Source organism: Zootoca vivipara, chromosome 8 (genome assembly GCF_963506605.1).
Source record: "Zootoca vivipara chromosome 8, rZooViv1.1, whole genome shotgun sequence".
Taxonomy (NCBI): domain Eukaryota; kingdom Metazoa; phylum Chordata; class Lepidosauria; order Squamata; family Lacertidae; genus Zootoca; species Zootoca vivipara.
In genome coordinates, this window is record NC_083283.1 from 61,015,877 (window position 1) to 61,040,807 (window position 24,931).

At 43.2% G+C, this 24,931-nt stretch overlaps 1 protein-coding gene across 1 annotated transcript in view; it reads left to right on the plus strand.

Annotated features, from left to right (window-relative positions):
- Positions 1-22,641, plus strand: part of GFOD1 (Gfo/Idh/MocA-like oxidoreductase domain containing 1) — a 58,209-nt gene extending 35,568 nt beyond the window's left edge. Inside the window, exon 2 of the mRNA XM_035126289.2 lies at positions 14,590-22,641. Within this exon, the coding sequence (XP_034982180.1) occupies positions 14,590-15,509 (920 nt within the window). The 3' untranslated portion in view covers positions 15,510-22,641. The remainder of the gene's footprint in view (positions 1-14,589) is intronic.
- The last annotated feature ends 2,290 nt before the right edge of the window (positions 22,642-24,931 follow it).

Consider the following 24,931-nt stretch of genomic DNA (forward strand, 5'->3'; position numbering starts at 1 on the left):
CAATTTGCAGAACCTGGAGGTTATAATTCTTGTGTTCAGTTTTCCAAATGGGACACATGAAAGCAATGGAAATACAGGAAATGAAGTGAGGTTTCTGAGGTCCAACATAGGAAGAGTCAGTGTTTTCATGTTAAGTATGTCACATTGTTTGCAACTGAATTAGAGCTTAGTTTATTACAGTAATCTGGTACGCTTTTATAGTTAAGTACTTCAACATGACTGAATCGGCTCCATTTTCTGTGCACATGATCATGAGTAACACATTTGACCTGTATCACTTTTCATCTGGGAAGCATCTTTCCCAGGACATTAGGCAGGGTCATAGAATCATAGAGTTGGAAGAGACCACAAGGGCCATCCAGTCCAAGCAGGAAACACCATCATATCAAAGCATTCCTGACATATGCCTGTCAAGCCTCTGCTTAAAGACCTCCAAAGAAGGAGACTCCACCACACTCCTTGGCAGCTGCCTCAGGTGGCAGAAGTTGAGAAGGAGGAAGTAGATAGCGGTGTTTGTGCCACACAACTGGCACTGTACCACCTCAACTAGCTGCCTCCAAGTTCAGGGGGGAGGGAGCTGTTCCATTGCCAGTGTTGAAGTATGTTTTAGCTCATAGTTTGGTTGGGGTTTGTACACAGATGGAGGAGGGTGCCATCTTGTCCTTTGCCTGGCACCTGCTAGTGCTACTATTTACGTAAATCTGGCCCATTTTGGGGTGGGGGAGCCATAGTCACTGTTTATAACAAAAAAAGGAGACAGATTGTAAGCTAGTGGGCATGACTAATCACATTAAAAGCTGGAGGGGTCAAAAATGATTATATCTAGGCTACCTGGAATTAATCCATCTGAAGGCGCTTTAAAAAAAAAAGAACTCAATGATTTAAAACAAACATTGGCTGTGAAAGAGCTCCACTGATAAAGAGCTGTAAAAGAATAAGCAGAAAGAGAAAAACGGGGAAACAATTGCAGGGTTAAAGAAGCAATACAAATGGAAGAATATAGAGAGAACATAGGCAGGAACCAGAAAATGCATGCATTTGAAGGTAATAAGGAACAGAAGTGTAAAGTGTTTCTCTTTATTGGTTACTTTTTCCTTTTTGCAATAACAGAGAAATTATCATAATTGAATGCGGAAATTAAGCGAGTAGCAGAATGCAAATGAGAAAGAAGAGGCATAAGGTGGGAATAGGTAGAATTTCTCTGCATGGTAGCTGCTTGAGTTCATTTATAGTAAGAATGATTTATTTGTACCAGATTCATTTAAAGTCCATGGGTAGGCAAACTAAGGCCTGGGGGGCTGGATCTGGCCCAATCGCCTTCTAAATCTGGGGATGGCCCAGGAATCAGTGTGTTTTTACATGAGTAGAATGTGTCCTTTTAAAATGCATCTCTGGGTTATTTGTGGGGCATAGGAATTCGTTCATATTTTTTTTCAAAATATAGCCCGGCCCCCCACAAGGACTGAGGGACAGTGGACCGGCCCCCTGCGGCAAAAGTTTGCTGACCCCTGAAACAATCAGCAGCCTACGTTATGTCGGAACCTTTAAAAAAATATATTGGAAGTCCAGATATCCTAATTCACTTGCTTAAGTGCGCAGTGAACTGCTTAAATGTTGAAAGAAAATGGATGTGGGTTTTAGCAGCTTAAGTGTGTATAAGACTGCAGCCTTTGGACACAGAGGACTGAATATTCCTTGTAGCAAACACTTGTACTTCCTCTTTTGGCAAGGGAAACTGACTACTGTATATTAATCAATACTTTGCTTCAGTTTCAAATTTTGCATCCAAGTAGCTTATCTGGCATTTTATCAATGTGGCCTCCTTACCGTATAGAGTTTCCAGTCCTTTAAAAGGCTAGATCACGATACTAGAACATATTTTGAAAGGATCAAGCTTTTCCATCCTTGCTGCCTCCTCCATTTCAATTTTCTGTCATTCCTCATTTCATTATGATGATGGAATCCAACGTAAAGGATGAATAAACCTGATTGTGCACCTACATTTGACATGGCAAGGACAGCTCTGTCTTGCAAAAGTGATGCAATTACTGTACCAGTAATTCATAACATTGAATGGGAAGTTCTACAAACCTAAGCCCCAAATGTTCTAGCATTATGGACAGACCAATATACTGTATCAACAACATTAATTAGCTTCAGGCATATTTGGCTGAGATCCTTATTTTTATAAAATCAATGATCATACAGGAATTGCCCCTCATAATGACTGTCATTTATTTATTTATTTCCTGCCACCAATTCTAGCTAATATGTTTTTGAGGTGGCTTACAAGATTATTTATTTGGAATAGCACAAATTCAAAGCATTGTTAGCTTTTGAAATGTTGATCTGATTCACATCTCAGTAAAGTGCACAGTTATTTTTAGGCAAAAGCTGTAACTTTGAGGGCATCATTAACCCTGGTCTCATGTGGCCAAGTCACACATTACCACTGGTAATAATATTTCCCCCCCCCCCCAGCTTTTCTCTGTACGCTTCCAAAGATATCTCTGCTTCTCCTACACAGAAACCATAGCTCAGCAGCTGGGAACCTTCAGCCTGTGGGTAACTAGGGCTGGGTGATACCTGGTTTTCAACATGGTGATATATCACCAGCTAAACATAGTGATATGCTAATATACCACAATGTCTGAAATAAGGATGGAGCTATGTAGACGAATTGACTGGTTTCATGGTATAATCTTATACTGCAGTGTTGAAACCGGTTTTGGATGATATGTCAATATATTGCCCAGCCCTACAGGTGACGAAGCCAAGCCCACTTGCCCTAAATGCCATATATGATGTCAGGTATGGGGGAGTATGGATGGGCCAAAAGGGGGTTGAAAGCACAGGTGATCAACTGATTGGTGGCACCTGAAAATCCTGGTGCATGTAGCTAAACATGTGCACCAGGACATTTGCAAATTTGCAAATAAAGCTCAACAACTTTTTTGTTCACTTTTTGAAATATGGCAATCTTAGTTTAAAAGCAGCACTTTTAAAAGCCAGAACTCGCTTGAACCTCTCAGGTGGGCACCAATGCCATTAGATGAGAACAAGGGAGGCATTTGAGTTCCGGCACCTCTTTTTCTAGAAAAATAGCCCTGGTTTTTAGTAGCGCCTTAGAGACCAACTAAGTTTGTCATTGGTATGAGCTTTCATGTGCATGCGCACTTCTTCAGATACACTGAAACAGAAGTCACCAGACCCTTATATATAGTGAGAGGGTGGGGAGGGGTATTACACAGAAGGGTGGTGGGAATGGGTGACTGGCTGATAGGTGTGGTAAACCTGTTGACGACTGTTAACGACTGCAATTGGTCTTACAGGAAAAAGCAATGGGTGAGATGGCTAAAAATAGCTTTATCATGTATAATGAGATAAGAATCTTTACCACATCTATCAGCCAATCACCCATTCCCACCACCCTTCTGAGTAATACCCCTCACCACCCTCTCACTATATATAAGGGTCTGGTTACTTCTGTTTCTGTGTATCTGTAGAAGTGTGCATGCACACGAAAGCTAATACCAATGACAAACTTACCGGTAGTTGGTCTCTAAGGTGCTAGTGGAAGGAATTTTTTCATTTTGTTTCGACTACGTCAGACCAACACGGCTACCCACCTGTAACTGATTTTTAGGATACTGAGAAGCTGTTGTTAATGACAAGGGGTATTTCTACGAGATAGGAGGAACTGCACTTACAGTATGTGTGAACTGCACACTTATACTGTTCACCAGTCTTGTGGTGTGTCATATTCTGTGCTTTCCTCCCTTTTACTTATTCCAGCCAGACGTGACCTTTTATGGAACAGCCAAAGGGAATGGCTTTCCATGAGCTTTGCCCCCTGCTGATGTCTTTAATGTGACTGTCACTGGGTAATTCAGGGCTGTACTATGGGATGAATTTGGATTCTGGGCACGTCAACTTGTCACATCACATGAAGTATGTCACTAAAGCACAGTCCATGAAGGGTAATGGGAGGCAATGGGAAGGGTTATGTGAGGACGAAAGCATGCAGGGAAATGGATGGGCACATACACTTAAGCTAAAATTTCCTTTTGAACTCTTCGCCCTGATTCCAGTATAGAATGTGAGCTTTTTTTTAACCTGTAGGGTCACTCACATAGGGTTTCATAGTGCCTGGAATGATATTCTTTTTGATACCCATTTTTAGTGAATTAGCTGGCCCTGATTTGTAGCTTTCATGAAAAAGGTATGACCTATCCCTTTGTAAGTCTGTAAACAATAAAAGAAAATGCACAGGCAGTATTCTGTCCAGTTGTTCAAGTAAAAAGCCAGCCTCCACACAGCCTCTGCATGGACTATATTCTTACATATTGTAGGCCCATATTCTCACGAAAGCCAAAAACTAATTCAATTTGGACAAAAATGAAAGGAAAGCTGGAATGAATTACAGCAAAATGTCATTGCTGCTGTCGTTTTGTTTAATTCACTCTGGAGAGTCTCTCTTTTTAAAAATCCTTCTAAAATATTTAATAGCATATTTGGTCCTCTTTTAAATTCAGAACAGTTGTCTTGAATTGGACACACACACACACACACACACACACACACCCCTCCCACCATAGAATCCTGGGAACTAGTTTACCCCTCACAGGGCTATAATTCCCAGCACCCTGAACTACGTTTCCCAAGGGATGTCATGTGCTTTAAAATATGGTGTGTGTATAGCCAGATAGGGACTCTGCATAGCTCTTCTATTGTCTGTGCCCTAGATAACACAAATACATGCACATGTGCAAGCATATACATACATACACACACACACATATATATATATAATTATTAAAGCCATTTAGATTTTTCTAGCACGGATTATACATGCCCTCCCCCCCCATGTATGCAAATGTGTAGATTTGCAACACAGGACAAAGGGCAGTTGCTGAACTACCTTCTACAGCATTCATTTCTCTCTGAGACCTGGAAGTGTGTCTGTTGCATCTTCTGTACCCTTCTGATTAGATTACAGTAGAAAGAGATATGCCCACAGGCTCCCCCCACCCCTCCCGTTGTTCAAGTGCCTTGTTTTGCCTTTACAACTTTCTATGTCTGTGCAATCGCACATCACTAAAACGTTGGACATAAGAGTTAATCAGACTTCCCACCCTAAAATTTGTGCTTCACACACTTGCATGGTGGAAAAATCACAAGCAAGCCATTATTTGCATCGTTGTCAAGCAGGACGCAATTGGAAGAGAAATCTCCAGTTCTGCCTTAGTGCATCATTTAACAGATAATGTGATACTAAATGGGAAACCATTTTATGGAAACTCTTGGGAGAAGATGACCATTAGTCATAACAAAAATACAGAATTTGGACCTGCGAGGCTTAACCTTTGTAACCTGGACAGAAATTCAATTGAAATTAGTGGGACTGGAATTGAAATAATAATCCGTCGGGTTGGGCTGCAAAGTTCATACTTCACAAAGCCATGAATGGCTTTGGACAAACTTCTGTGGGTTGGATTCAAAGTCTTCACTCTTTGAACTGCAGGAGTTTCCATTCATGGGAGGATAGTTCTATTCTCTCTTTTTTGGAATTTTTCAATTGGAGTTTTCACAATACAATTAAAAGAACAAACTAATCTGCAGTAAAGAAAGACAGAAACTAAAGAAAGAAGAAAAAGAAACTGCAAAATCATCTCTCACCACTGTATCTTAACTTTCATCCCCTACAGGGGAAGGTGTGCCCTCCCAGCTCTCACCTGGGCACATTCCTCAATTTCGAACAGCCTCTAACCCTGTGGCCTCTCCCCTTCATCGCCTCTCACACGGGGTCCTCAAACTGTCCTTCATGGAAAGATAGTTCTGGTCACTGAATGGGTCCTTCTATGAGTGGGAGTATGGAAGTCCTTTCTGCTCACAGAATGAAGACGTTGGATTAAACCCATTCATGATATTTTCAGTCATTTCCTATTGTTAAATTTTGGAATAATGAAACACTTCTGCCTAATAGTGGACAGAGATTGGGCAGGGGGCAGGGAGGGTGATGAGATGAAGTGAGTGAGTCTTTGGTGTATGTTATAGGGACACGGGGTGGCGCGCCTAGGGCTTGCCAATCAGAAGGTTGGCGGTTCGAATCCCCACGACGGGGAGAGCTCCCGTTGCCCGGTCCCTGCTCCTGCCAACCTAGCAATTCGAAAGCATGTCAAAGTGCAAGTAGATAAATGGGTACCACTCCAGCGGGAAGGTAAACAGCGTTTCCGTGTGCTGCTCTGGTTCGCCAGAAGCGGCTTTGTCATGCTGGCCACATGACCTGGAAGCTGTATGCTAGCTCCCTCGGCCAATAACGCGAGATGAGTGCCACAACCCCCGAGTTGGTCACGACTGGACCTAATGGTCAGGGGTCCCTTTACCTTTACCTTATGTTTAATTTAATTTACTAGTTTCTGGAAGAGACTTTCCTACGTTGTCAAAATCTTGTGCATTCTGTCTTTGAATTATTTGATGGGATTACATTGGGCGCACAAAAACCTCTGAGTCTGTAGGCATGAGTCCCCAGCACACAGAGCACAAGTCTCATTTGTCGTTGGTGTTTAGTTCCATATGTTGAACGCTTGCGCTTTCATTTGCAGAGCGAGCAAGAATTTTAATAATGTAATGAGGACATGCTGAGAATGTTTGCTTTCCATTAGTGAAGAGAGGCATTTGATTCCTTTCTGAGATGGAGGTAGAAGAGAAAGTAATTAGCTGGAGCTGACATCGCCAGAGTCAGCTAAAATAGCACAGCCAGATGTCTGTGTTCTGCTGGTTTTGCCTCAGACATTTGTGGATAAGCTAGAAGGGGGGAATATAGCATAAAGTAATCTCTTGACACCATGGGTTAGAATGCCTGATCTTCCGGGAACTGCCATGCCAGTTTATTAAATGTATTTTATTTTATTTTTAAATTATCTGCTCCCTAGTGACATAGATCTTTCTGGGAAAAGGTTTGATTTTACCAAAGTTCCTTTAGGCATGCTTTTAAATCCCATAGTTTGGTTTGCAATGCAAATTTGTTTCGGTTTTTTTAAACAATAAAACATAGCTGTCAACTTTCAGATTTGAAAATACAGTAAGGGATCAGCAGCCTCACCCGTCCTGGGGACAGTCTACAGTATATCTAACAATCCAGGATAGCAGCGGGAAATGGCGCTGGAATAAGGGAATTTCCTGCAAAAAATGGAGGGTTGACAGCTATGCAATAAAATAGTCACCCATCCTAGTGATTTGGTCAATGGTCTTTCTGCATCAGTATGCCTGCTAGAAATCTCTTTGGTGAAGATAAACTGCACTGGTGTAATATTTAAGCCTTCTTGTACACTTAGGCCTTCACTTCCACTGAACTAAAATTTGCACAATTCTTTAGGGAAACGGCCCCAAATTAAATTGGCAACCGGTACGGTACATACTTCAGAGGTACCTGCTGTAATTCAGGGATTCTCCCTAGTGAGCTTTATAAGGCCACAGCTTTACTGGGGTTCTGCTCTGGGTAAATCTTAGCTGAATAACACCCATTTTGCCCCAGTAGCTACCCTGTGTGATTCAAGAGCTCCATAACCCAGATTATCCCTTCAAGAGCCGGAGAATGCTGAAGTGACCCAGTGGACTGTATATTGCTTCACTGGTGCCCACATCACCAATAGGGTTGCTTATTATGTTGGGCCAGAACAACGTGTTTAATAAATGCGCTCACACTCAGGTCACCAGCAACAGCTTGTTCAGTGAGGGGAGGGAAAAGCAACATGCCACCATTTCTTTCCTAAAAAGACAGAGTGATCATTGTTCCCAAATTACATAATCCCAAATGTTTATGAAATCAGAATGCCCAAACTGTAGTCCTATTGCTAGTGAAGCAAGCCAACCACTTGGCAGATGATCATGCAAACTGAGGCATGACAAAGCTTCAGGGTTGACCAGATGGCTGCAAAAAGTGTTCCTAAAAGACAAAAATTAAAAAATTAAAAATGTATCACCTATGGAGGCTGGTTTCTTAGGGCAACCAGCCCTACCAGGTGAAATGGCCAGCATTTTTTTTCAAAAAAAAAAAGGTTATCCCCAATATTTCAAAACTATACTCTTTCCTGTCCCACGTATCCTTCCATGAGCCATTTCAATGTAGAGAGAATCCTGGTTAGTTTTCTGTCAATCTCTCATTCTCTGGCCAATCAGCTTTCTGTACCGCACAACCATTCTCAGTCCAAATAACTGATAGGCCAGGAGCACCCACCCATCTGTCTCCAGACAGAAAAATCAACTTTTTATCTTACCAGAGCAAATTATCACAACTTCCTCGCTGCACTCAATGCAAACTGAAATAATTGTGCCCTTCATAATCTTATACCGCAGGTACTCCTGTGGACCACCTGAAAATTGCAAATTTTTGCAAAGCTTTTATAATCTAGATAGTTTTGAATCCAGATTATAAAAGACATTGGTTACATTATACAGGAAGGGGATCTCAGTGGTTGTCTGTTTTGCATACAGGCACCCGCAAATTCAATCCCCACCAGTTAAGAACCTCAGGAACTGGGGATGGTAAAGACCCCTCCTGGCACCCTGGGATAGATAGACCAGCGATTTGACTTGGGGCCAAACTTAGGACTCAGCTACATTAGGAAACAAAAAGTGTTTTACAGTGGAACCTCGGTTTATGAACACCTCGGTTTATGAATTTTCAGTTTATGAATGCCGCGGACCCATCTGGAACGGATTAATTCACTTTCCATTACTTTTAATGAGAAAGTTCGCTTCAGTTTATGAACGCTTCAGTTTATGAACAGACTTCCGGAACCAATTACACCCATGTTTCAGTTTATGAACGCTTCAGTTTAAGTACTTCGCGGACCCGTCTGGAACGGATTAACCCACTATCCATTACTTTCAATGGAAAAGTTCGCTTCAGTTTATGAACGGTTACTCTGCGGACCGTCTGGAATGGATTAATCCACTTTCCATTACTTTCAATGGGAAAGTTCGCTTCAGTTTATGAACGCTTCAGTTTATGAACAGACTTCCGGAACCAATTGTGTTCATAAACCGAGGTACCACTGTATATGCGTTATAACGCTGTGACACCAGATGGCGCTGTGGAGTCCCATCTTTTGACGACGTGATTTCGCATAATGAAGTTTGCAACGTATTTTCTGAAAACGCTTTTTTGATGTGTGTAGATCCAGCCTAAGTGCCAATAAGAGACTTCCTTCCAGTGCAAACTACTACGGAAGCTGCAGGGAAGGATTTTTCCTTGTCAGATGGACCTAACAATTACTAGCCTCTCCTCAACTAATGTATGGTTTTTGTTTTAAATGCAAATGACACATTAAAAGCAGACACATTTAACATCAAGTCTAGTTTGTTTCTCATAATATTGTTGCATGCCACCCCAATCTCAGTGGTAACGAAGTTCCAGGCGGTTACCCAGGGTTCATGTTTCCTTTGGAATTAGTTACAGCGGAGATATATTGTTTATTTGCACATATACATAACCTGAGCCTACGATGGAGGGGTTCACAGCATTAACACCCCAAGAGGAACTTTCTTCTCCTATAGCTGCAGCCTTGAATTCAAATGGAAATCAAGCATTGCTGTGACTTTCTGGCTTCCTAGCCTGCTATTTTCCCACTTCTAGTTTCTAGCTCAAATCACCCAACTCTCAACTGTGGTCCTTGCCTTTCTAACTACCAGTGAGTTGAGGGAGCAGGCCCACCTCACGTCCTTTGTTCCCTCAATGGCCCATTACCTAGGCTATCACCTCACCAGGAATTTGAACCCTTGCTTATAATAACACTTGCTGGATCCAAGGGTAAGAAAGGTCTTGACCTACAGTCTACTCCCCCACCCCAAACTCATGACAGTATAAAGCAGTGCCATGTACTTACAGGGCTGGCTCATTTCAGTCCGCTAAGCACTTGCAACTCATTTCAGGGCCACAGCCAGTCTTTCTAAATACATATGCACATTTCTATAAATCTAAAGTCCTGAGCTTCTGCTGTGACTCACTCCATGCAGTCGTATGCCACTGGGTGATGTGACCCACCCATCTTGAAATACTGAAATATGTTGCCTAACAATGTACTAGGCAGTTGCACCCCATGCCTGCAAGTTGAGGCAGTATCTAATGACATGGGTCTCTTGCATCTTCCTCCCACTTGTTTTCAAATGCTGTTCTCAGAAGCACCTTCCCTCGAAAACCACATTTGCAGGGTTCATTTGATCCAGAGCTCATAAGAAACCTGGACTGTTTTTAAGGCAAGGGTTGGCGGCTTTTAAGAGAAGTTGGTGAAATTTTGCTGGTTCTTGTACGCAGGTGACTGAAATTCGGTAATGGGCCTTCTCGGCAGTGGAACGCCCTCCCATCAGATGTCAAGGAAATAAACAACTATCTGACTTTTAGAAGACATCTGAAGGCAGCCCTGTTTAGGGAAGTTTTTAATGTTTGATGTTTTATTGTGCTTTAAATTCTGTTGGGAGCTACCCAGAGTGGCTGGGGAAACCCAGCCAGATGGGTGGGGTATTAACAATAACAATAACAATAATAATATCTGGGCTTCCAGTTGCCAACCCCTGCTGCTGGGGTTCTCAGCAGCCCTACAGCAGTAAACCAGAACCTTCATGGGAGTTGTGGTGGCAATATTATTATTATTATTATTATTATTATTTGTTTACATTTGGTAGTTGCTTTATACAAAAAAAAAAAGGTCTCCAAGCGACTCAACAAGATAAAATGCAAATAGGTAAAAATCAATTGAAAACTAGCAAATGTAAAACAATTCCAACCAACACAATATGGGCAAGTACTACCCCAACCCACTAAAAGACGAGCACCACAGTGGAGGCTAACTTAACTAAAAAAAGATGGGTAGATAAAAACATGTTTGCCTGGTACAGGTGACTCCCCACTTAGGCGGGAGTTGCGTTCTAAGCCTCCGTGCATAAGTGAAATTGCGTAAAGTGGGGAGTACCCTCTGAACACCTTTTAAATGCCCTCTCTGCCATTTTGTCTTCAATCCCTACCAAAAATACTGTGTCCAAAAATATCCACAACTAAAACAAAGCTCTGGGGCTGGCTGGAGGCTATGTGGGAAAGTGGCGGCGGCTGCGCTACCCTGCATAGCAGCTCTTAGGCAGGGAAGTTGAGCAGCATAAATAAAGTCCCCTGACACCTGTGGTCTCTTTGGGGCTTTCTCCACCCTCCCTGGGGTGGGTAGGGACACTACCAGAGAGGTCTGTTCATACCATAACGTTTGCTCTTTGCAGTACTTAATTTTAGTTTGCAAGATCTTTATGTACTGATACTTGAATTCTCATAGCAGATGATAAGTTATCATCGCCTCTAACAGGAAGTGGCCTACCCACTCTGGGATTGGGCCATACCCATTGTGATTCCTGAGCAGTGCAGGGCTTAAAGGGCATTGCCAATGGAAGCCCAGAAGCAATGGAACAAAATCTTCATGTATTTGCAAAGGCTGCTGCCAACCACTGCTGTGCTGAGCCTTCTAACCCCTTGGCCATATGAATAGTTTGGTATGTGCCTTTGGGGCTTGGAAAATGTGTTGCAGGTTTCTATAAATGCAGGATTTCTGCATTTCTGGCTGTATCCCAATCCTAGAGCCCTACGGAGAGGACATATTCTGTTGACAAAGACTTGTTAAGATCACAGATTTACACTGAATAGCTTTGCAGCCAAAGGTACAATTGGAACTTTTACCTATTAAAGGAATGTAGGTCAGCTACATGAATTCTCTCTCTGAAGCCAAACAAACCTAATTTTATATGAATCAAGAAGACACAGTGGGAGATGGTTGTTTTTTAGTAACAAAGGTTCAGAGGCACTAAACAGGCGACCTGGAGGTTTGAGGAAGAAGCTCAGTAGAAAATAAACATGCCTATGGTTGCCAGATCAAAGTACTAAAAATCAGAGAGGTTTGTTCTGTTAGATCAGGGAATATTCTGAAATATCCAATATCCCTTATCTTCTATAGCCATTTCAAACATGCTACCACCAGGGAATATTTTCACCCAGCAAAAAAAATCCTGGAGCAAGTTATGCAAGGTGTGGCACCATTAAGTCGTTCAGAACACTGGCTAGACCTTGAGCAGGTCTCCTGCTCTTTTATCATGAATTGTGTGTGGAACATCTCACTAGCACCCTTCCATAACTAAGGAGAGTCCTCCATGACCCATCTCCTCTTTCAAGAACCCTTAATAAGCTTCCGAGGAACTCTCCAGGAAATAGTTTAGAAACCACTGTTGTGTAGGATGGCAATACTGCCAAATAAGGAACAATTCTTTAAATCAGGGGTGGCCTGTTTTAAATAAAGGGTTATTTAGTAATCTTACTGAGATGATATAGCCCAGGCATCCCCAAACTTCGGCCCTCCAGATGTTTTGGACTACAATTCCCATCTTCCCCCACCGCTGGTCCTGTTAGCTAGGAATCATGGGAGTTGTAGGCCAAAAAATATGGAGAGCTGCAGTTTGGGGATGCCTGATATAGCCCATTGGTGGCGAACCTATGGCACACGTGCCAGAGGCGGCATGCAGAGTCCTCTCTGTGGGAATGCACACCGTCGCCAAAGCAGGGCCGTTGCTGGGTGTTGGCGAAGTAGGCAGTCGCTTCCCCCCCCCACGCTGCTGTGGGCGGGAAATGCTCCGTAGAGCGTGTGCCTCCCGCAGCAGCATGGGGGGGGGAGTTGTGTGCCCACCAACCAGCTGGCACGGAAGGGGGGAGGGGAGCAGGGAAGTGATGCGTCTTTGGGTGAGAGAGAGCGCACACGAAGGGACACGCACATGACTTGTCCACCACACCTCCTGTTCCGGGCTGTGAGGGAGGAGCAGCGCCCCTGTTCTAGGTGAGGGGCTCCTGAAGGACGTGAGCAGGAGATTCTCTGCAGCCCTCCAGTGAACCTTCTGGAAAAAAAGTGTATTTCCAAGATTTGATGCTCATAACACTACTTTTTTGGGAGTAATACCAGTGCTTTTTTCTGTGGGGACACATAACCTTAAACATTTTGTGAATTTAACAGGAGAAGAAAATTCACTGTATTTATTTTCCCCAATTAGAACTGTATTTATTTTCCTTGATGGTGATTTTCTTGAGTTAAAATGAGAGTATCCCTAAACTTTTTTTTTAAGAGGAAAAGCACTGAGCTATACCATAAAATTATATATCAATGGAAAGGGTTACATTAACCCTAATGCAGTGTTTCTCAACCAGTGTGCCTCCAGATGTTTTGGGACTACAACTCCCATCATCCCTAGCTAGCAAGACCAGTGGTCAGGAATGATGGGAGTTGTAGTCCCAAAACATCTGGAGGCACACTGGTTGAGAAACACTGCCCTAATGTATGAGTTGTTGTTGTTTTCTGAACTAAAACCTCAGTGTTCAGGTTAAATTGCTGTGTTGACACTTTGCGATAAATAAGTGGGTTTGGGGTTGCAGTCTGGGCACTCGATCTCTAAAAGGTTTGCCACCACTTACATAGCCCATGCTGAACTAGAAGCACTTCATTGCTCTGTTCAGTTTAACCAAGAGGCTTTAGACCTGTTGGATGGGCTCGCTTGCTTCAATTATGCCTCTTTTTGGAGAGGACAGACTCCTCTTACTATCTGTGACCATGAACTGGAGTTAACACTCGTAGTTTTAAGAGATGCAGGCTGCATACAAGCTGGACATTGAAAGCACCCTCCCCCAAAAGAATCCTGGGAACTGTAGTGTGTTAAGTATGCTGTGTATTGCAGCTCTGTGAGGGGTGAACTGCAGTTCCCAGGAATCTTTGCAGGCGGGGGAATGTGTTTTAAATCTACGGTCTGTACAATAAATTCAAAGTATATATTCAGAAACTTTTTCGAAAAACATAGCTATTGTAACGGCGGAAATATGGCTAGAGAATTCAATGGATAGGCAGTACACATGCAAGGAAGTGAATCATAACCCCTGAGATAATACCCAGGTTGTTTTCTGTGAGGTAATGCCACCTGTTCACAGAAATCCTAAGATGTAGAACAGCATATTCATCCTTTTAAAGACTGTATTCTTTTTATTAGTACCGTAGCAGAGAATAATAACATTTCAGCTACATAGGTAAATAAGTTGACAGAACTCTGCTGGGTTCAGACAGAACCAGATTTCCCTGTGCATATAAACGAGTAGGGAATATAGTTAACAAAATTTGAAGATGATACAAAATCAGGAAGAGTTGCAGACACTAATAAAGGATGAGAACCTCTTGCAAAAGGTTTGGCATAGACCAGTGGTTTTTGTTCTTACGACGACATGAGTTCCATAGTAACCCTTTTCAAAGTGGCATCACATTTTCTTGCATGCCAAGAAATAAAGCTGTTTGCACGTGGTGATGGTCAGAAGCTCTGAATTCAGCTCACACCACTTTCTCTGTAAGTGAAACTAAAATGGAATGTCTTCACTGTGTCTTATGGAAGCCATAACAAAAGCAATGATTGTGCGTGAATGATTACCCCCCCCCCCAATATATATAGATTCAACCTTTCTGGATTACTAGACTGTAGGGCCATTAGATGTCCTAACCTCACCAACTCTTTCTCTCCAATGTCTGACAGGGATCGGAAAGAACGTCATTTGCGACAGGACAGCCACACCACTGGATGCCTTTAGGATGACGACGGCTGCGCACTATTACCCCAAGCTCATGAGCATCATGGGCAATGTCCTCCGCTTCCTGCCTGCCTTTGTGAAGATGAAGCAGCTGATCCAAGAGGGCTACGTTGGAGAGCTGCTTGTATGCGAGGTACAAGTCCACAGCGGGAGCCTGCTGGGGAAGAAATACAACTGGAGCTGCGATGACTTGATGGGGGGCGGGGGGCTGCATTCGGTTGGTACCTACATCATTGACCTCTTGACCTTCCTCACTAGCCAGAAGGCTGTGAAAGTGCACGGGCTGCTTAAGACCTTTGTGAAGCAGACGGACTACATCAAGGGAATCCGCCAAATCACGAGCGACGACTTTTGCACGTTTCAGATGGTCCTGGAAGGCGGGGTGTGTTGCACCGTCACCCTCAACTTCAACGTGCCCGGGGAATTTAAGCAGGATATTGTTGTGGTAGGGTCCAGCGGGAGGCTGACTGTAATAGGCACGGATTTGTACGGGCAGAGCAACAGCTCGCCGCAAAAAGAGCTCCTTTTGAAGGATTGCACCCCTGTCAGCAATGCCCTGCTCCCCGAGAAGGCCTTCAGCGACATCCCTTCCCCTTACCTCCGTGGAACTATAAAGATGGTGCAGGCTGTCCGGCAAGCGTTTGAGGATCAAGATGACAGGCGGACCTGGGATGGGCAGCCGCTCACAATGGCTGCGACTTTCGACGACTGTCTCTATGCTTTGTGTGTGGTAGACACCATTAAAAAATCGAACCAGCTGGGTGAATGGCAGAACATTGCGATCATGACTGAGGAGCCAGAGCTCAGCCCTGCTTACTTGATCAGCGAAGCAATGCGCAGGAGCAGAATGTCTCTATACTGCTAGGGTTTTTTTGGGGGGGGGGGCACCTCTCAGAAAAAAAGTGGATCATTGCAGTTCTTTCCTAACGGAAAAAAAACATGCCGTGTGTCTCAGGCCTTGGACAAGGAAGACAATATCGGGAATAAATCCTTGCTATTTAAACCACATTGCCTAGTTGGTGCTGAAATATTAGATGCGTTCGAAATGCTTGCTTTGATAGTTGTTCGAGACTCTGTTAAAGAGAAACTTGCATTAACTGTTTACAAAATAGCATTATAGGAAGGTAGAACAGCATCCATTTACAACCTACAGGTGCATAGCTGATGCAGTTGTGTTTACTGTGAATAAAAGGTTTGGGGAGGTCCAGTTTGAGACATTCATCACCAATTAGCAGGCTGCAAAGCTGGTGACCTATCAGAAAGCCCTTCCTTGCAGAAAGCAAAACTGGCTGCCTTCTGACATGGACACTTCCTTGCAGCCCCGCTGATATAGCATGCTAATTGATTACTGCATCATTCAGTAACCCATGCACCTATATCAGATTCATAGACAGAATAAGAACACTTTGGGTATGACTGTGTTGTATGACCTGGAAAATTTGGCAGCTTGGTTTTCATAGTTAATAATGAAGTTTTATGTTCTGTTTGGACTTTCCCCCCCTGTCAAGGTAACAGAAACAGAAACATGTATATTTTTTAAAATACATGCAGCTTCAAATTAGCAGCATGTTTCTCCTAGGGTCCTGGAAGGATTCAATACGACGCACAACAATCTGTAGATGTATGTTCTCGGATTGTTGCTAAATTCCAGAGAGACAACCATGTTACTCTGCCATAGCAAAACTAATATAGAATCATAGAGATGGAGGATCATCTAGTCCAACCCTCTGCAATGCAGGAATATGCAACTGCCCCTTACGGGGATTGAGCCTGCAGCCTTGGTATTACCAGCACCAAGCTCTAACCAACTGAGCTATCCATGTTTAGTACTGTACAAAAGCTTTCACGGACCAGAGCTTACTTCGTTAGATGCACAAAGTAGCCCATCTGACAAGGTGCGTACGGTCTATAAAAACTTGATTGTTTTTTTAAGGTGTTAACGGGACTCTTTTTTTCTGACTTGGGGTTTGGTCTTTAGGGCCCACACTAGGACAAGATTTTTAAAAGCATAGGTTTCAACAAAACCTAACATGTTTAGGGAGGAAATTGCACAAAAACAGAGCATGATTCATCCAAAGTCTAGGTGAGATGTAGAGACTGCTACCTGAACAGCTACTAGATAAATTTTTCTTGGCTTGCACATCATCGCTGAGATGACATGGAAGCTTGCACTGAGAAATCCAACTGGGTACTTACTTCTAGAACAGTAAAGGAGTTTACCTCTCCCTTTGGTATCTACTGGACTTTAAATTTATTCAGTCCATTTCACTTCTTTGTAGGTAGTTAATACATTATCTTATTACTTCCTTGCATCATTGAATTCCAGTTTCATTTTTTTAAAAAATTGATGCCTTGATGCAGACTCTACTTCTCCCTCCTCCAACACCTGAAGAGGTTGCCTGCATTTGGAGCAGTAGATGGGAGACTAAAAGATGAAATGAAGGAAGAGTGGGTAACAGCATTCCTACTAAAAGTTACCTGTGCTAGCCATCCCTGATTGTGATGTACAACAGCAGGATGCACATAGGATGCATGTAATATTTCTGGGCAGAGGAGCAGATTTCTGCTAGATGGCACTGGGGGCATCAGATCACAGAAGGGAGGATAAGTTTAGAAGGGGTGGTAGCAAGTTCCAAGAAATCTGGGAACTGAAACACTGTTCTGTATGATTTGACAATACAGATAATCAAAGGCTCTCCATTTGTGTTGCTGTGTTTCCAGCCACCACCTCTTGAAAAGCACTTGAATGACTAGCATATTAACTGTATCATTTATACTATTTTATAGGATTCTCGTTTTTTTAAAGATTACCCATCAGTCTTATTGGTGTCATTTTGTACCACTGAGGAAAGGTCTAGTAAATTCAATCATCTCTTTGTTTTCCTGTCATTCTCTTATGCTGAATATCGGTCAGGGTGTTGCACTAACAATGTTAAAAAACAAAGAGTAAAATAAGAGTTCCCAGTTCTATAAATCCTCTTGTGTGTAGAATTAGCATGACTAATTGCAACCCTCTACTTAATCTGGATCTTAAATGATGCCTTGTTTTTATTTTCTTTAACCTTAAATCAAAGTGTACATTTATTGCTGTATATATTTATTGTGTTTGACAAAATGTGTGTGTGTGTGTGTATACACGAGAGAGAGAGAGAGAGAGAGAGAGAGAGAGAGAGGCAAACGCAAACTAGGTATATACAAAATGTCATTGCATGGGCATTTTATGTACAGTAGATATTTTAAAAGTTATTTATCAAACAAAAAGTGTGTGATAAAACAGAGTCTATATTTTATATATCTATACTGTAGATAGCAAAAACAAAACCACATTTAAATTATAGCAAGAGGATATGGGAGTATTTTTTAAAGAAAAGGGAAGGCCTGTGGTGGTTTCTAGCATTTTGACAGCCTGGCTACTTTTAATGGAAAGTTGTGTTTTGTGGCTCTCGGCTGCAGCAAAGTCTGTCCTCCTCCTCCTTGAAAGGATGATATCCGTGTATTACTTTTCCATTGCTTGTGGAATGTAGTTAGTTATAGCCAGCCATGGGCATATATGTGCTGCTTAAAACATGGGTTTCCTGCTGTTCTTACATATTTGCACTGTTGGAATAAAGAGAAGCTAAACAGTGAATAAAGACATAAAAGGAGATGGGATTGCAGCTGTCGGCTGTTCTTCAGTTGTGTTTTCTTCCTGCAGTGAAATAGCTTTTCAGTTTTCTCCTGCCATCTCTTATATCAGTTTGATTTTACAGACTTAAATGAAATATCCAATATTCCTGCTTCTGAAAGTTGTTGGGTTTTTTTTTTTTTTTTGGCGGGGGGAGAGAAGAGAGAAGGGAAGCACAGAGGTAAGAAAAGGGTTTTAACTGGTTGCCCGTCCCAAAGCTTCTGCTGAAAAATGTAAGTCAATCACTAACACCCCCACCCCAATATTATTCACCTGTTCTGTATGGAACAGAGTTGTGTGAGGCTCTGGTGTGGGGTAATGGATGAATCCTAGAGACTACCATTTTGAGGTGGTGATTGATGCTGTAACACTAATACATGACACCCCTCCTCCCCAATTTATTGGGTATGGGAAAGTTTAATCTGGGTCTTGGCAGATGCCTGCAGCATATCATTGCAACCCAATGACCATCATACATATCAGCTTCACAAACTCTCAGCCAGACACTCACCGGTGAGTGGCTTCTTCACATCAGTGACCTCCTCAACATGGAGCAAAACAGCTGTGCCATCAGAGAGGTTTACTGAGCTAAAGCTTGAGCTCGTATAACAAGAGAACATTGATTGTGTTTTGACTTAGCCCAGGACCCAATTGAGGTTTCAATTCCTTGATTTGGAACTAATTTTGCCAGGCATTTGCCTTCTTTTAAAGAGTTGCCACTTTTTTCTAGCACATTCCAGGATTCTCTGATTGTAGGCTAAATTGGGCAGGCACAGAAGACTCCCAGAAACATCATCGTTACCCAGAAAAGAGGATTTGTGTGTGGGGGGGGATTAGTTCAGCTTGCATTTTAACACCAACCTACCTAATTCATTTCCATATCAAAACATGAATACGTGAATCAAAACAAAACTTTCTTTCAAAATCCACACTTCTCCAACCAAAACAGTGTACAGAAATAACACACATTAGGGGGAGGTATGCACAAAGATATGTTTATTAGTGAAAAGAAACAACATCCCCCAAATATTTGATGTTTTATGATCAGGAAGGTGATGAGGAAATGTGCTGGAAAGTGGGGGGATAATGCTTGCTTGATCCATTGTCTAACCTCCCCACAAACAAATTGGGATAAACACTCGCTATAAACAGGTTGTCTGGAAATGCTCAAAACCTTTACCCATTTCTTAGGGTGAGGTATGGTGGTTGCAAGGCATACAAATTCTGTAGGCCCAAGATGAGGATACAGGCTCATTATATTGGCTGGCTGTTGCCTTAAGCGGGGCGCCGGGGGGGGGGGGCAGGTTGGTGGAAGAGATTGGCTTTCCTAAGGGAAGGGGTTTGGGAGCCTCTCTACTTGTCCAGGGGTTACAGGTGCTCTAAATACAGTTGATTGCCCTCCCCTATCAGCTTTCCAAACAGAGCTTCTCTTGCCAACAAGGGGGGGCTCAAGCTGGAGAAAGCAGACACACTTGCAGATGCTGCCACAACACTTTTTTTCCTGCAATGGCCAGTATGATATTTATAGCCAATCTTTCTGTGCTAATTCAAAGGCTCCTTTAATATTTGAGGCAAGAGCTCATTAACTCTCAATGGAACCCTGGGGTAACATAATGAAAACAAGTGCTGGGGATGCAGCTGTATGTATAGGATGTAATTGCAGTACGGCATCAGCGGTGAAGCCAGCAAACATGGACACAACAGAAATGCTAAAAACAATGACAGATGAAATGGAATAAGGTTATCAAAGTGTAAAGGTGTGTGTCTTTCTTTGTTTTAATAAAGATACTGTATATGGACAGTTACTGGTGGGATTACCAACAAACCAGGAAAGAAAATTGCCTGCTCATGTGTCTTTAACACCAACACAACAGGCAAAAAGCAGGGTTTCCCCCCACAGTTTGGAGCTAAACTGCCAGCTGCTGGTGTAAAGCTGTTAATCAGAGGGAGAGGAAGTAGACTTTCTCCAATTTGCCTCTGTTCAGCTTCAGCTGATAAACAAATGCCTCCCTCCCCACCTCCAGCTACTAACTGCAATTCTGCAATCGCCAAGGCCATCAGATGGAGAGAAAACAGCACTTTGCCGTACCAGAGAAGGAGTGTGATTTCAAACCCCCATAAAGTCAATCCAGCTGGTATGAGAAACTCCCAAAAAAAGAAGGGAGCTCTGCGTCTTTCAGTAGCATGGAACATGTTGGAGCAACAACACGTAAGCAAATTAAATCTGCTACTGTTCTTGTTGATCAGGTTTAATCTTAATATTATTGAAATGTATGTTGTAAGCTGCCTTGGATGTGTGTGAAGATGCAGAAAGCAATTGCAATAAGGCACAGCTGAGCATTTTGTTGAAATGTGGTGACCAGAGTTACTGCAGGAGACTCAAACTAACCTTCCTGCCCAATTTTATGGTTGGGTTTCTACTTGGTTGACTTTTTAAATAAATGTCCAGGGTCTACCTTTAATGGCAGTTTCTGGTTGTTTTGTGCACTTGGGAATTGTTTCTTCCTCTGCTAACATCAGTGTGAGAACAGGGCTCAATTGTGCACGCCAATTAAAGGTGTACAAGAGCCTTCTCTCCTTTTCCCATCTAGCCACCTTAATCAGCACCTTCAGTTGCCAACTTTGGGGCAGGGCTTATGTCCCCCTCAGAGTAGCTTACAAAAAATTAAACTAGTGAATGGCTTGTTTTCCAGCACAGAGGCAAGGTGATCAGGAAAGTTTCAGCTGCTTAATTTCTGCAAGTTGGGCTGCTGCTATTGGCATGGTGGAAAAATGCATTTGAAATGGAGTATTCCAATGAATTATTTTTCCACCTTTGTCAAAAGTAGCCTACAAGATTCTCATTGGCAACCTGGGACATCCAAAAAGTATTCTAGTTCACTGGAAAATGCTACCGTTTGGAGCAGGCATCCCCAAACTGCGGCCCTCCAGATGTTTTGGCCTACAACTCCCATGATCCCTAGCTAACAGGACCAGTGGTTGGGGAAGATGGGAATTGTAGTCCAAAACATCTGGAGGGCTGAAGTTTGGGGATGCCTGGTTTGGAGGAATGAGTCTTGGAAAGACACAAAGAGTTCCACATAATGAAAACCAAGTCTATGATTTATAATGATTATATCCTCACATGCAAAAGGATCCCAGGCTCAGTTTCTGCCATCCCACAATATAGCTTTGGGATACTCACTGCCTTTTAGTGTCCTGAGCTACATGGGTCAATTGTCCGACTGCAGATAACTATAGGGGATGCAAAACTCTTCTGTAAACCTTAAAAGCCAGTGACATTTTCTAGGACCCAGCTGGCAGGGAGAGAGACCCATGTGCCAGTGAAAGTGTGTGTGGGGGATCCTTTTTTCTGCTGATGTGTTTTGGGCCTAGAAAGTAATCTGGTGAGTGGAAGTACCTGGGCTAGGAAAGGCAGAAAGTAAGAGGAGTCTGCAGCTAGGTCTCACAAACAGCAACAACTCTGTGAGGTAGATTTAGGCCCAGAGATCATGAGTGGCTCAAAGTCAAGCAGTGAACTTCCTGGCTGAGCAATGATTTAAATCCTTATTTCCCAGGTCCTAGTCCGACACTTAACGACCATGCAGTGTCATACCCTCCAACATTCCTCAGATGAAAATGGGGACATTTATCACGCCCCCACAACTGACCTTCTGCCCCCCCCATTTTGTCCCCTCAGATCATTTCCATCACACCAATTTGACACAGCACATACACCCTCCGCTGTCCTGAAAATAGTAATTACCCCAGATTTTATTTACTGTAATTCTTTTGTAGATTTACAAAAAGAAACACACACCAATAAATGAATTTTAGAAAGGTTCCAGATTAGATGCAGATGCACAAAGTATATATTGCGCTCTGCTCCTCTTCCCCTTTCTTATCACCCAGGGTGGCCCTGCTCTCTGCCAGCACCTCAGGGCTGGTGCGTCACGCAAGGTTGGGCCTTGCCAACGACAGCCTTTCCTCCTTACCCTCCTCTCCAGCAGCCGCTATGAGCTGCTCAGGGGAGGAGCCCAGCAGTGGCAGCCATGTAGAGGCAACAGGATGCTTTCTGCCACCATCGCTCGGGGAAAGCGCTGGCTCATCCTCTTCCCTGAGCTTGGTGGGGAAAATAAGGTCATTCTGAGATCTGATCAGAAGCCAGGATGGCTTTTTGCAATTCCAGACCTGTCCCTGGAAAATTGGAGGGTATGCAATACCCACTGGCTCTTCAGACTTCCAGAATTGTACTGTAAATACACCTGAAATGGGCAACTAGTTTAAGCATCACTGTAGCTAAACTCAGTAAACCATGCATCATCTTCCCCCATGCCCTGCCAATTAATTTTCACATGCAGGTAGAAAATGTTACATCCCCGCTAGCAAATCTCGCCAGTGTGTTACAGTGGTTAGAGTTCTGGAAAAGGATCTGGGAGGTCTCAGGCAGGAAGCTCACTGGGTCAGCCACAGTCTCTCTGCCTGACCTTCTGCACAAGGGTAGTTCCAAGGTTCCTTGGGAAGGGGGGAATGAGTATTAAACTAATTTAAGGTTGTAATAAGGGACCCAGGTGGCGCTAAGGGACCCAGGTGGCACTGTGGGTAAATCACTGAGCCTAGGGCTTGCTGATCAGAAGGTCGGCGGTTCGAATCCCTGTGACGGGGTGAGCTCCCGTTGCTTGGTCCCAGCTCCTGCCAACCTAGCAGTTCGAAAGCACGTCAAAATGCAAGTAGATAAATAGGAACCGCTACAGCGGGAAGGTAAACGGCATTTCCATGTGCTGCTCTGGTTTGCCAGAAGCGGCTTTGTCATGCTGGCCACATGACCTGGAAGCTATACGCTGGCTCCCTCGGCCAATAATGCGAGATGAGCGCGCAACCCCAGAGTCGGTCACGACTGGACCTAATGGTCAGGGGTCCCTTTACCTTTACCTTTAAGGTTGTAATGCCTAGACGATTACAGCTCAGTGTACACATCTTACTTTTGGAACTAAAACTCATGATATCCTTTATAGTTTAAACCTTGGCTTAACTATCTTAACACCTTTATCTACAGTGGCACAGACCTATTAGTACTGTATGTTTTCTTCATATGCTGTACAACGCTAAAAACAGCTCCCATGCTGCCTGCATATAAGTTAATGTTTTAGTTATACTGTATTCTAGGAAATGGAGGAGTTGGTTTTTTAAAATGTTTTTGAATTGTTTATTGAATTGCTCTGGATGTGAACAACAGCAATTCAGACTCTGGAACTGCAAAAACACCCTCAGTCTACACAGGAAGAGGCAGCTTCATCTTGGAGAAAGTTGCCAGAGGGGCTGTGTGGAACCAGGCCCAATTACCTAATTAGGAGCTAATTAGGAGGAGAACACTAGCCAGAAATGAAAGCAAATCTGAAGGGATTGTGTGTGATGAAGTTAACCTTGCTTCACCCTTTTATTTTACACACGCACACATACACACACACACAAACCACACATACTTGCTCTTAGTACAGAAATGAATAAAGATCTGGCCACAACAGAAGCATATAGTAAAGTATGTGGCTATTAAATTATAATATTATCTGAGTAGACAGGGTTTGGAAGATAATGACAGCTAGTATTTATATTGAACTGGGGTGGCAAACCTAAATCTTAGCTGCCATTATCTTCGTGTGTGTGTGTGTGTGTGTGTGTGTGTGTGTGTGTGTGTGTGTTTCTGAGCTTTTATCAAGCTGCATAATAGGCAGTTTTTCCCTACATGCATTGCTGGACAAAGCCATTTATTCTACCCATTATGCAGTTGTTGAAAGCTTGGGGCCTTTTCTTAAGGGGATGGGGAAATGTGGCAATACTTCTTACAGCCCAGTCCATACCCGTGTTCACTGAGAAATGAGTCCTATTGATTCCAATGACTTAGCTGCAGGTATGCATGTTTTAAGATTGGGCTTTAGCTGCAGATTACAGGGTGTCCGTTGGGACTGAATTTCATCCACCTTTATGTTCTCTCTCTTGTCTGCAATATCTTTCTGTACCTTTTAATAACTTTCTGGATGGGTTCGTCATGTTATTCTGTCACTAAGGCAGAATAATGCCTCTCTGTCAGGAACTTCTAAACTAAAAATATGAGGGTTAATTTGAGTTGTACTTGCATTTATTGATTATTCCTCTCCCAAACCAAGTTTGAAAATAGCACCTTGTCTCCCTCTTCCCTACCCCCAGTGGGTTGTGAAATCCACCCCCGAAAACTCCTCAATCTATTAGATGTACATAGGCACGCATAAAGGATGCGGGTGGCACTGTGGTATAAACCACTGAGCCTAGGGCTTGCCAATCAGAAGGTCGGCGGGATGGGGTGATCTCCTGTTGCTCATTCCCTGCTCCTGCCAACCTAGCATTTCGAAAGCACGTCAAAGTGCAGGTAGATAAATAGGTACCACTCCGGCGGAAAGGTAAATGGCGTTTCTGTGCGCTGCTCTGGTGTCGCCAGAAGCAGCTTAGTCATGCTGGCCACATGACCCGGAAGCTGTACGCTGGCTCCCTTAGCCAGTAAAGCAAAATGAGCGCTGCAACCCCCGAGTCGTTCACGACTGAACCTAACGGTCAGGGGGTCCTTTACCTTTTAGGCATGCCTAAGCAGCCTATTTTCTGCCTGCTTATTT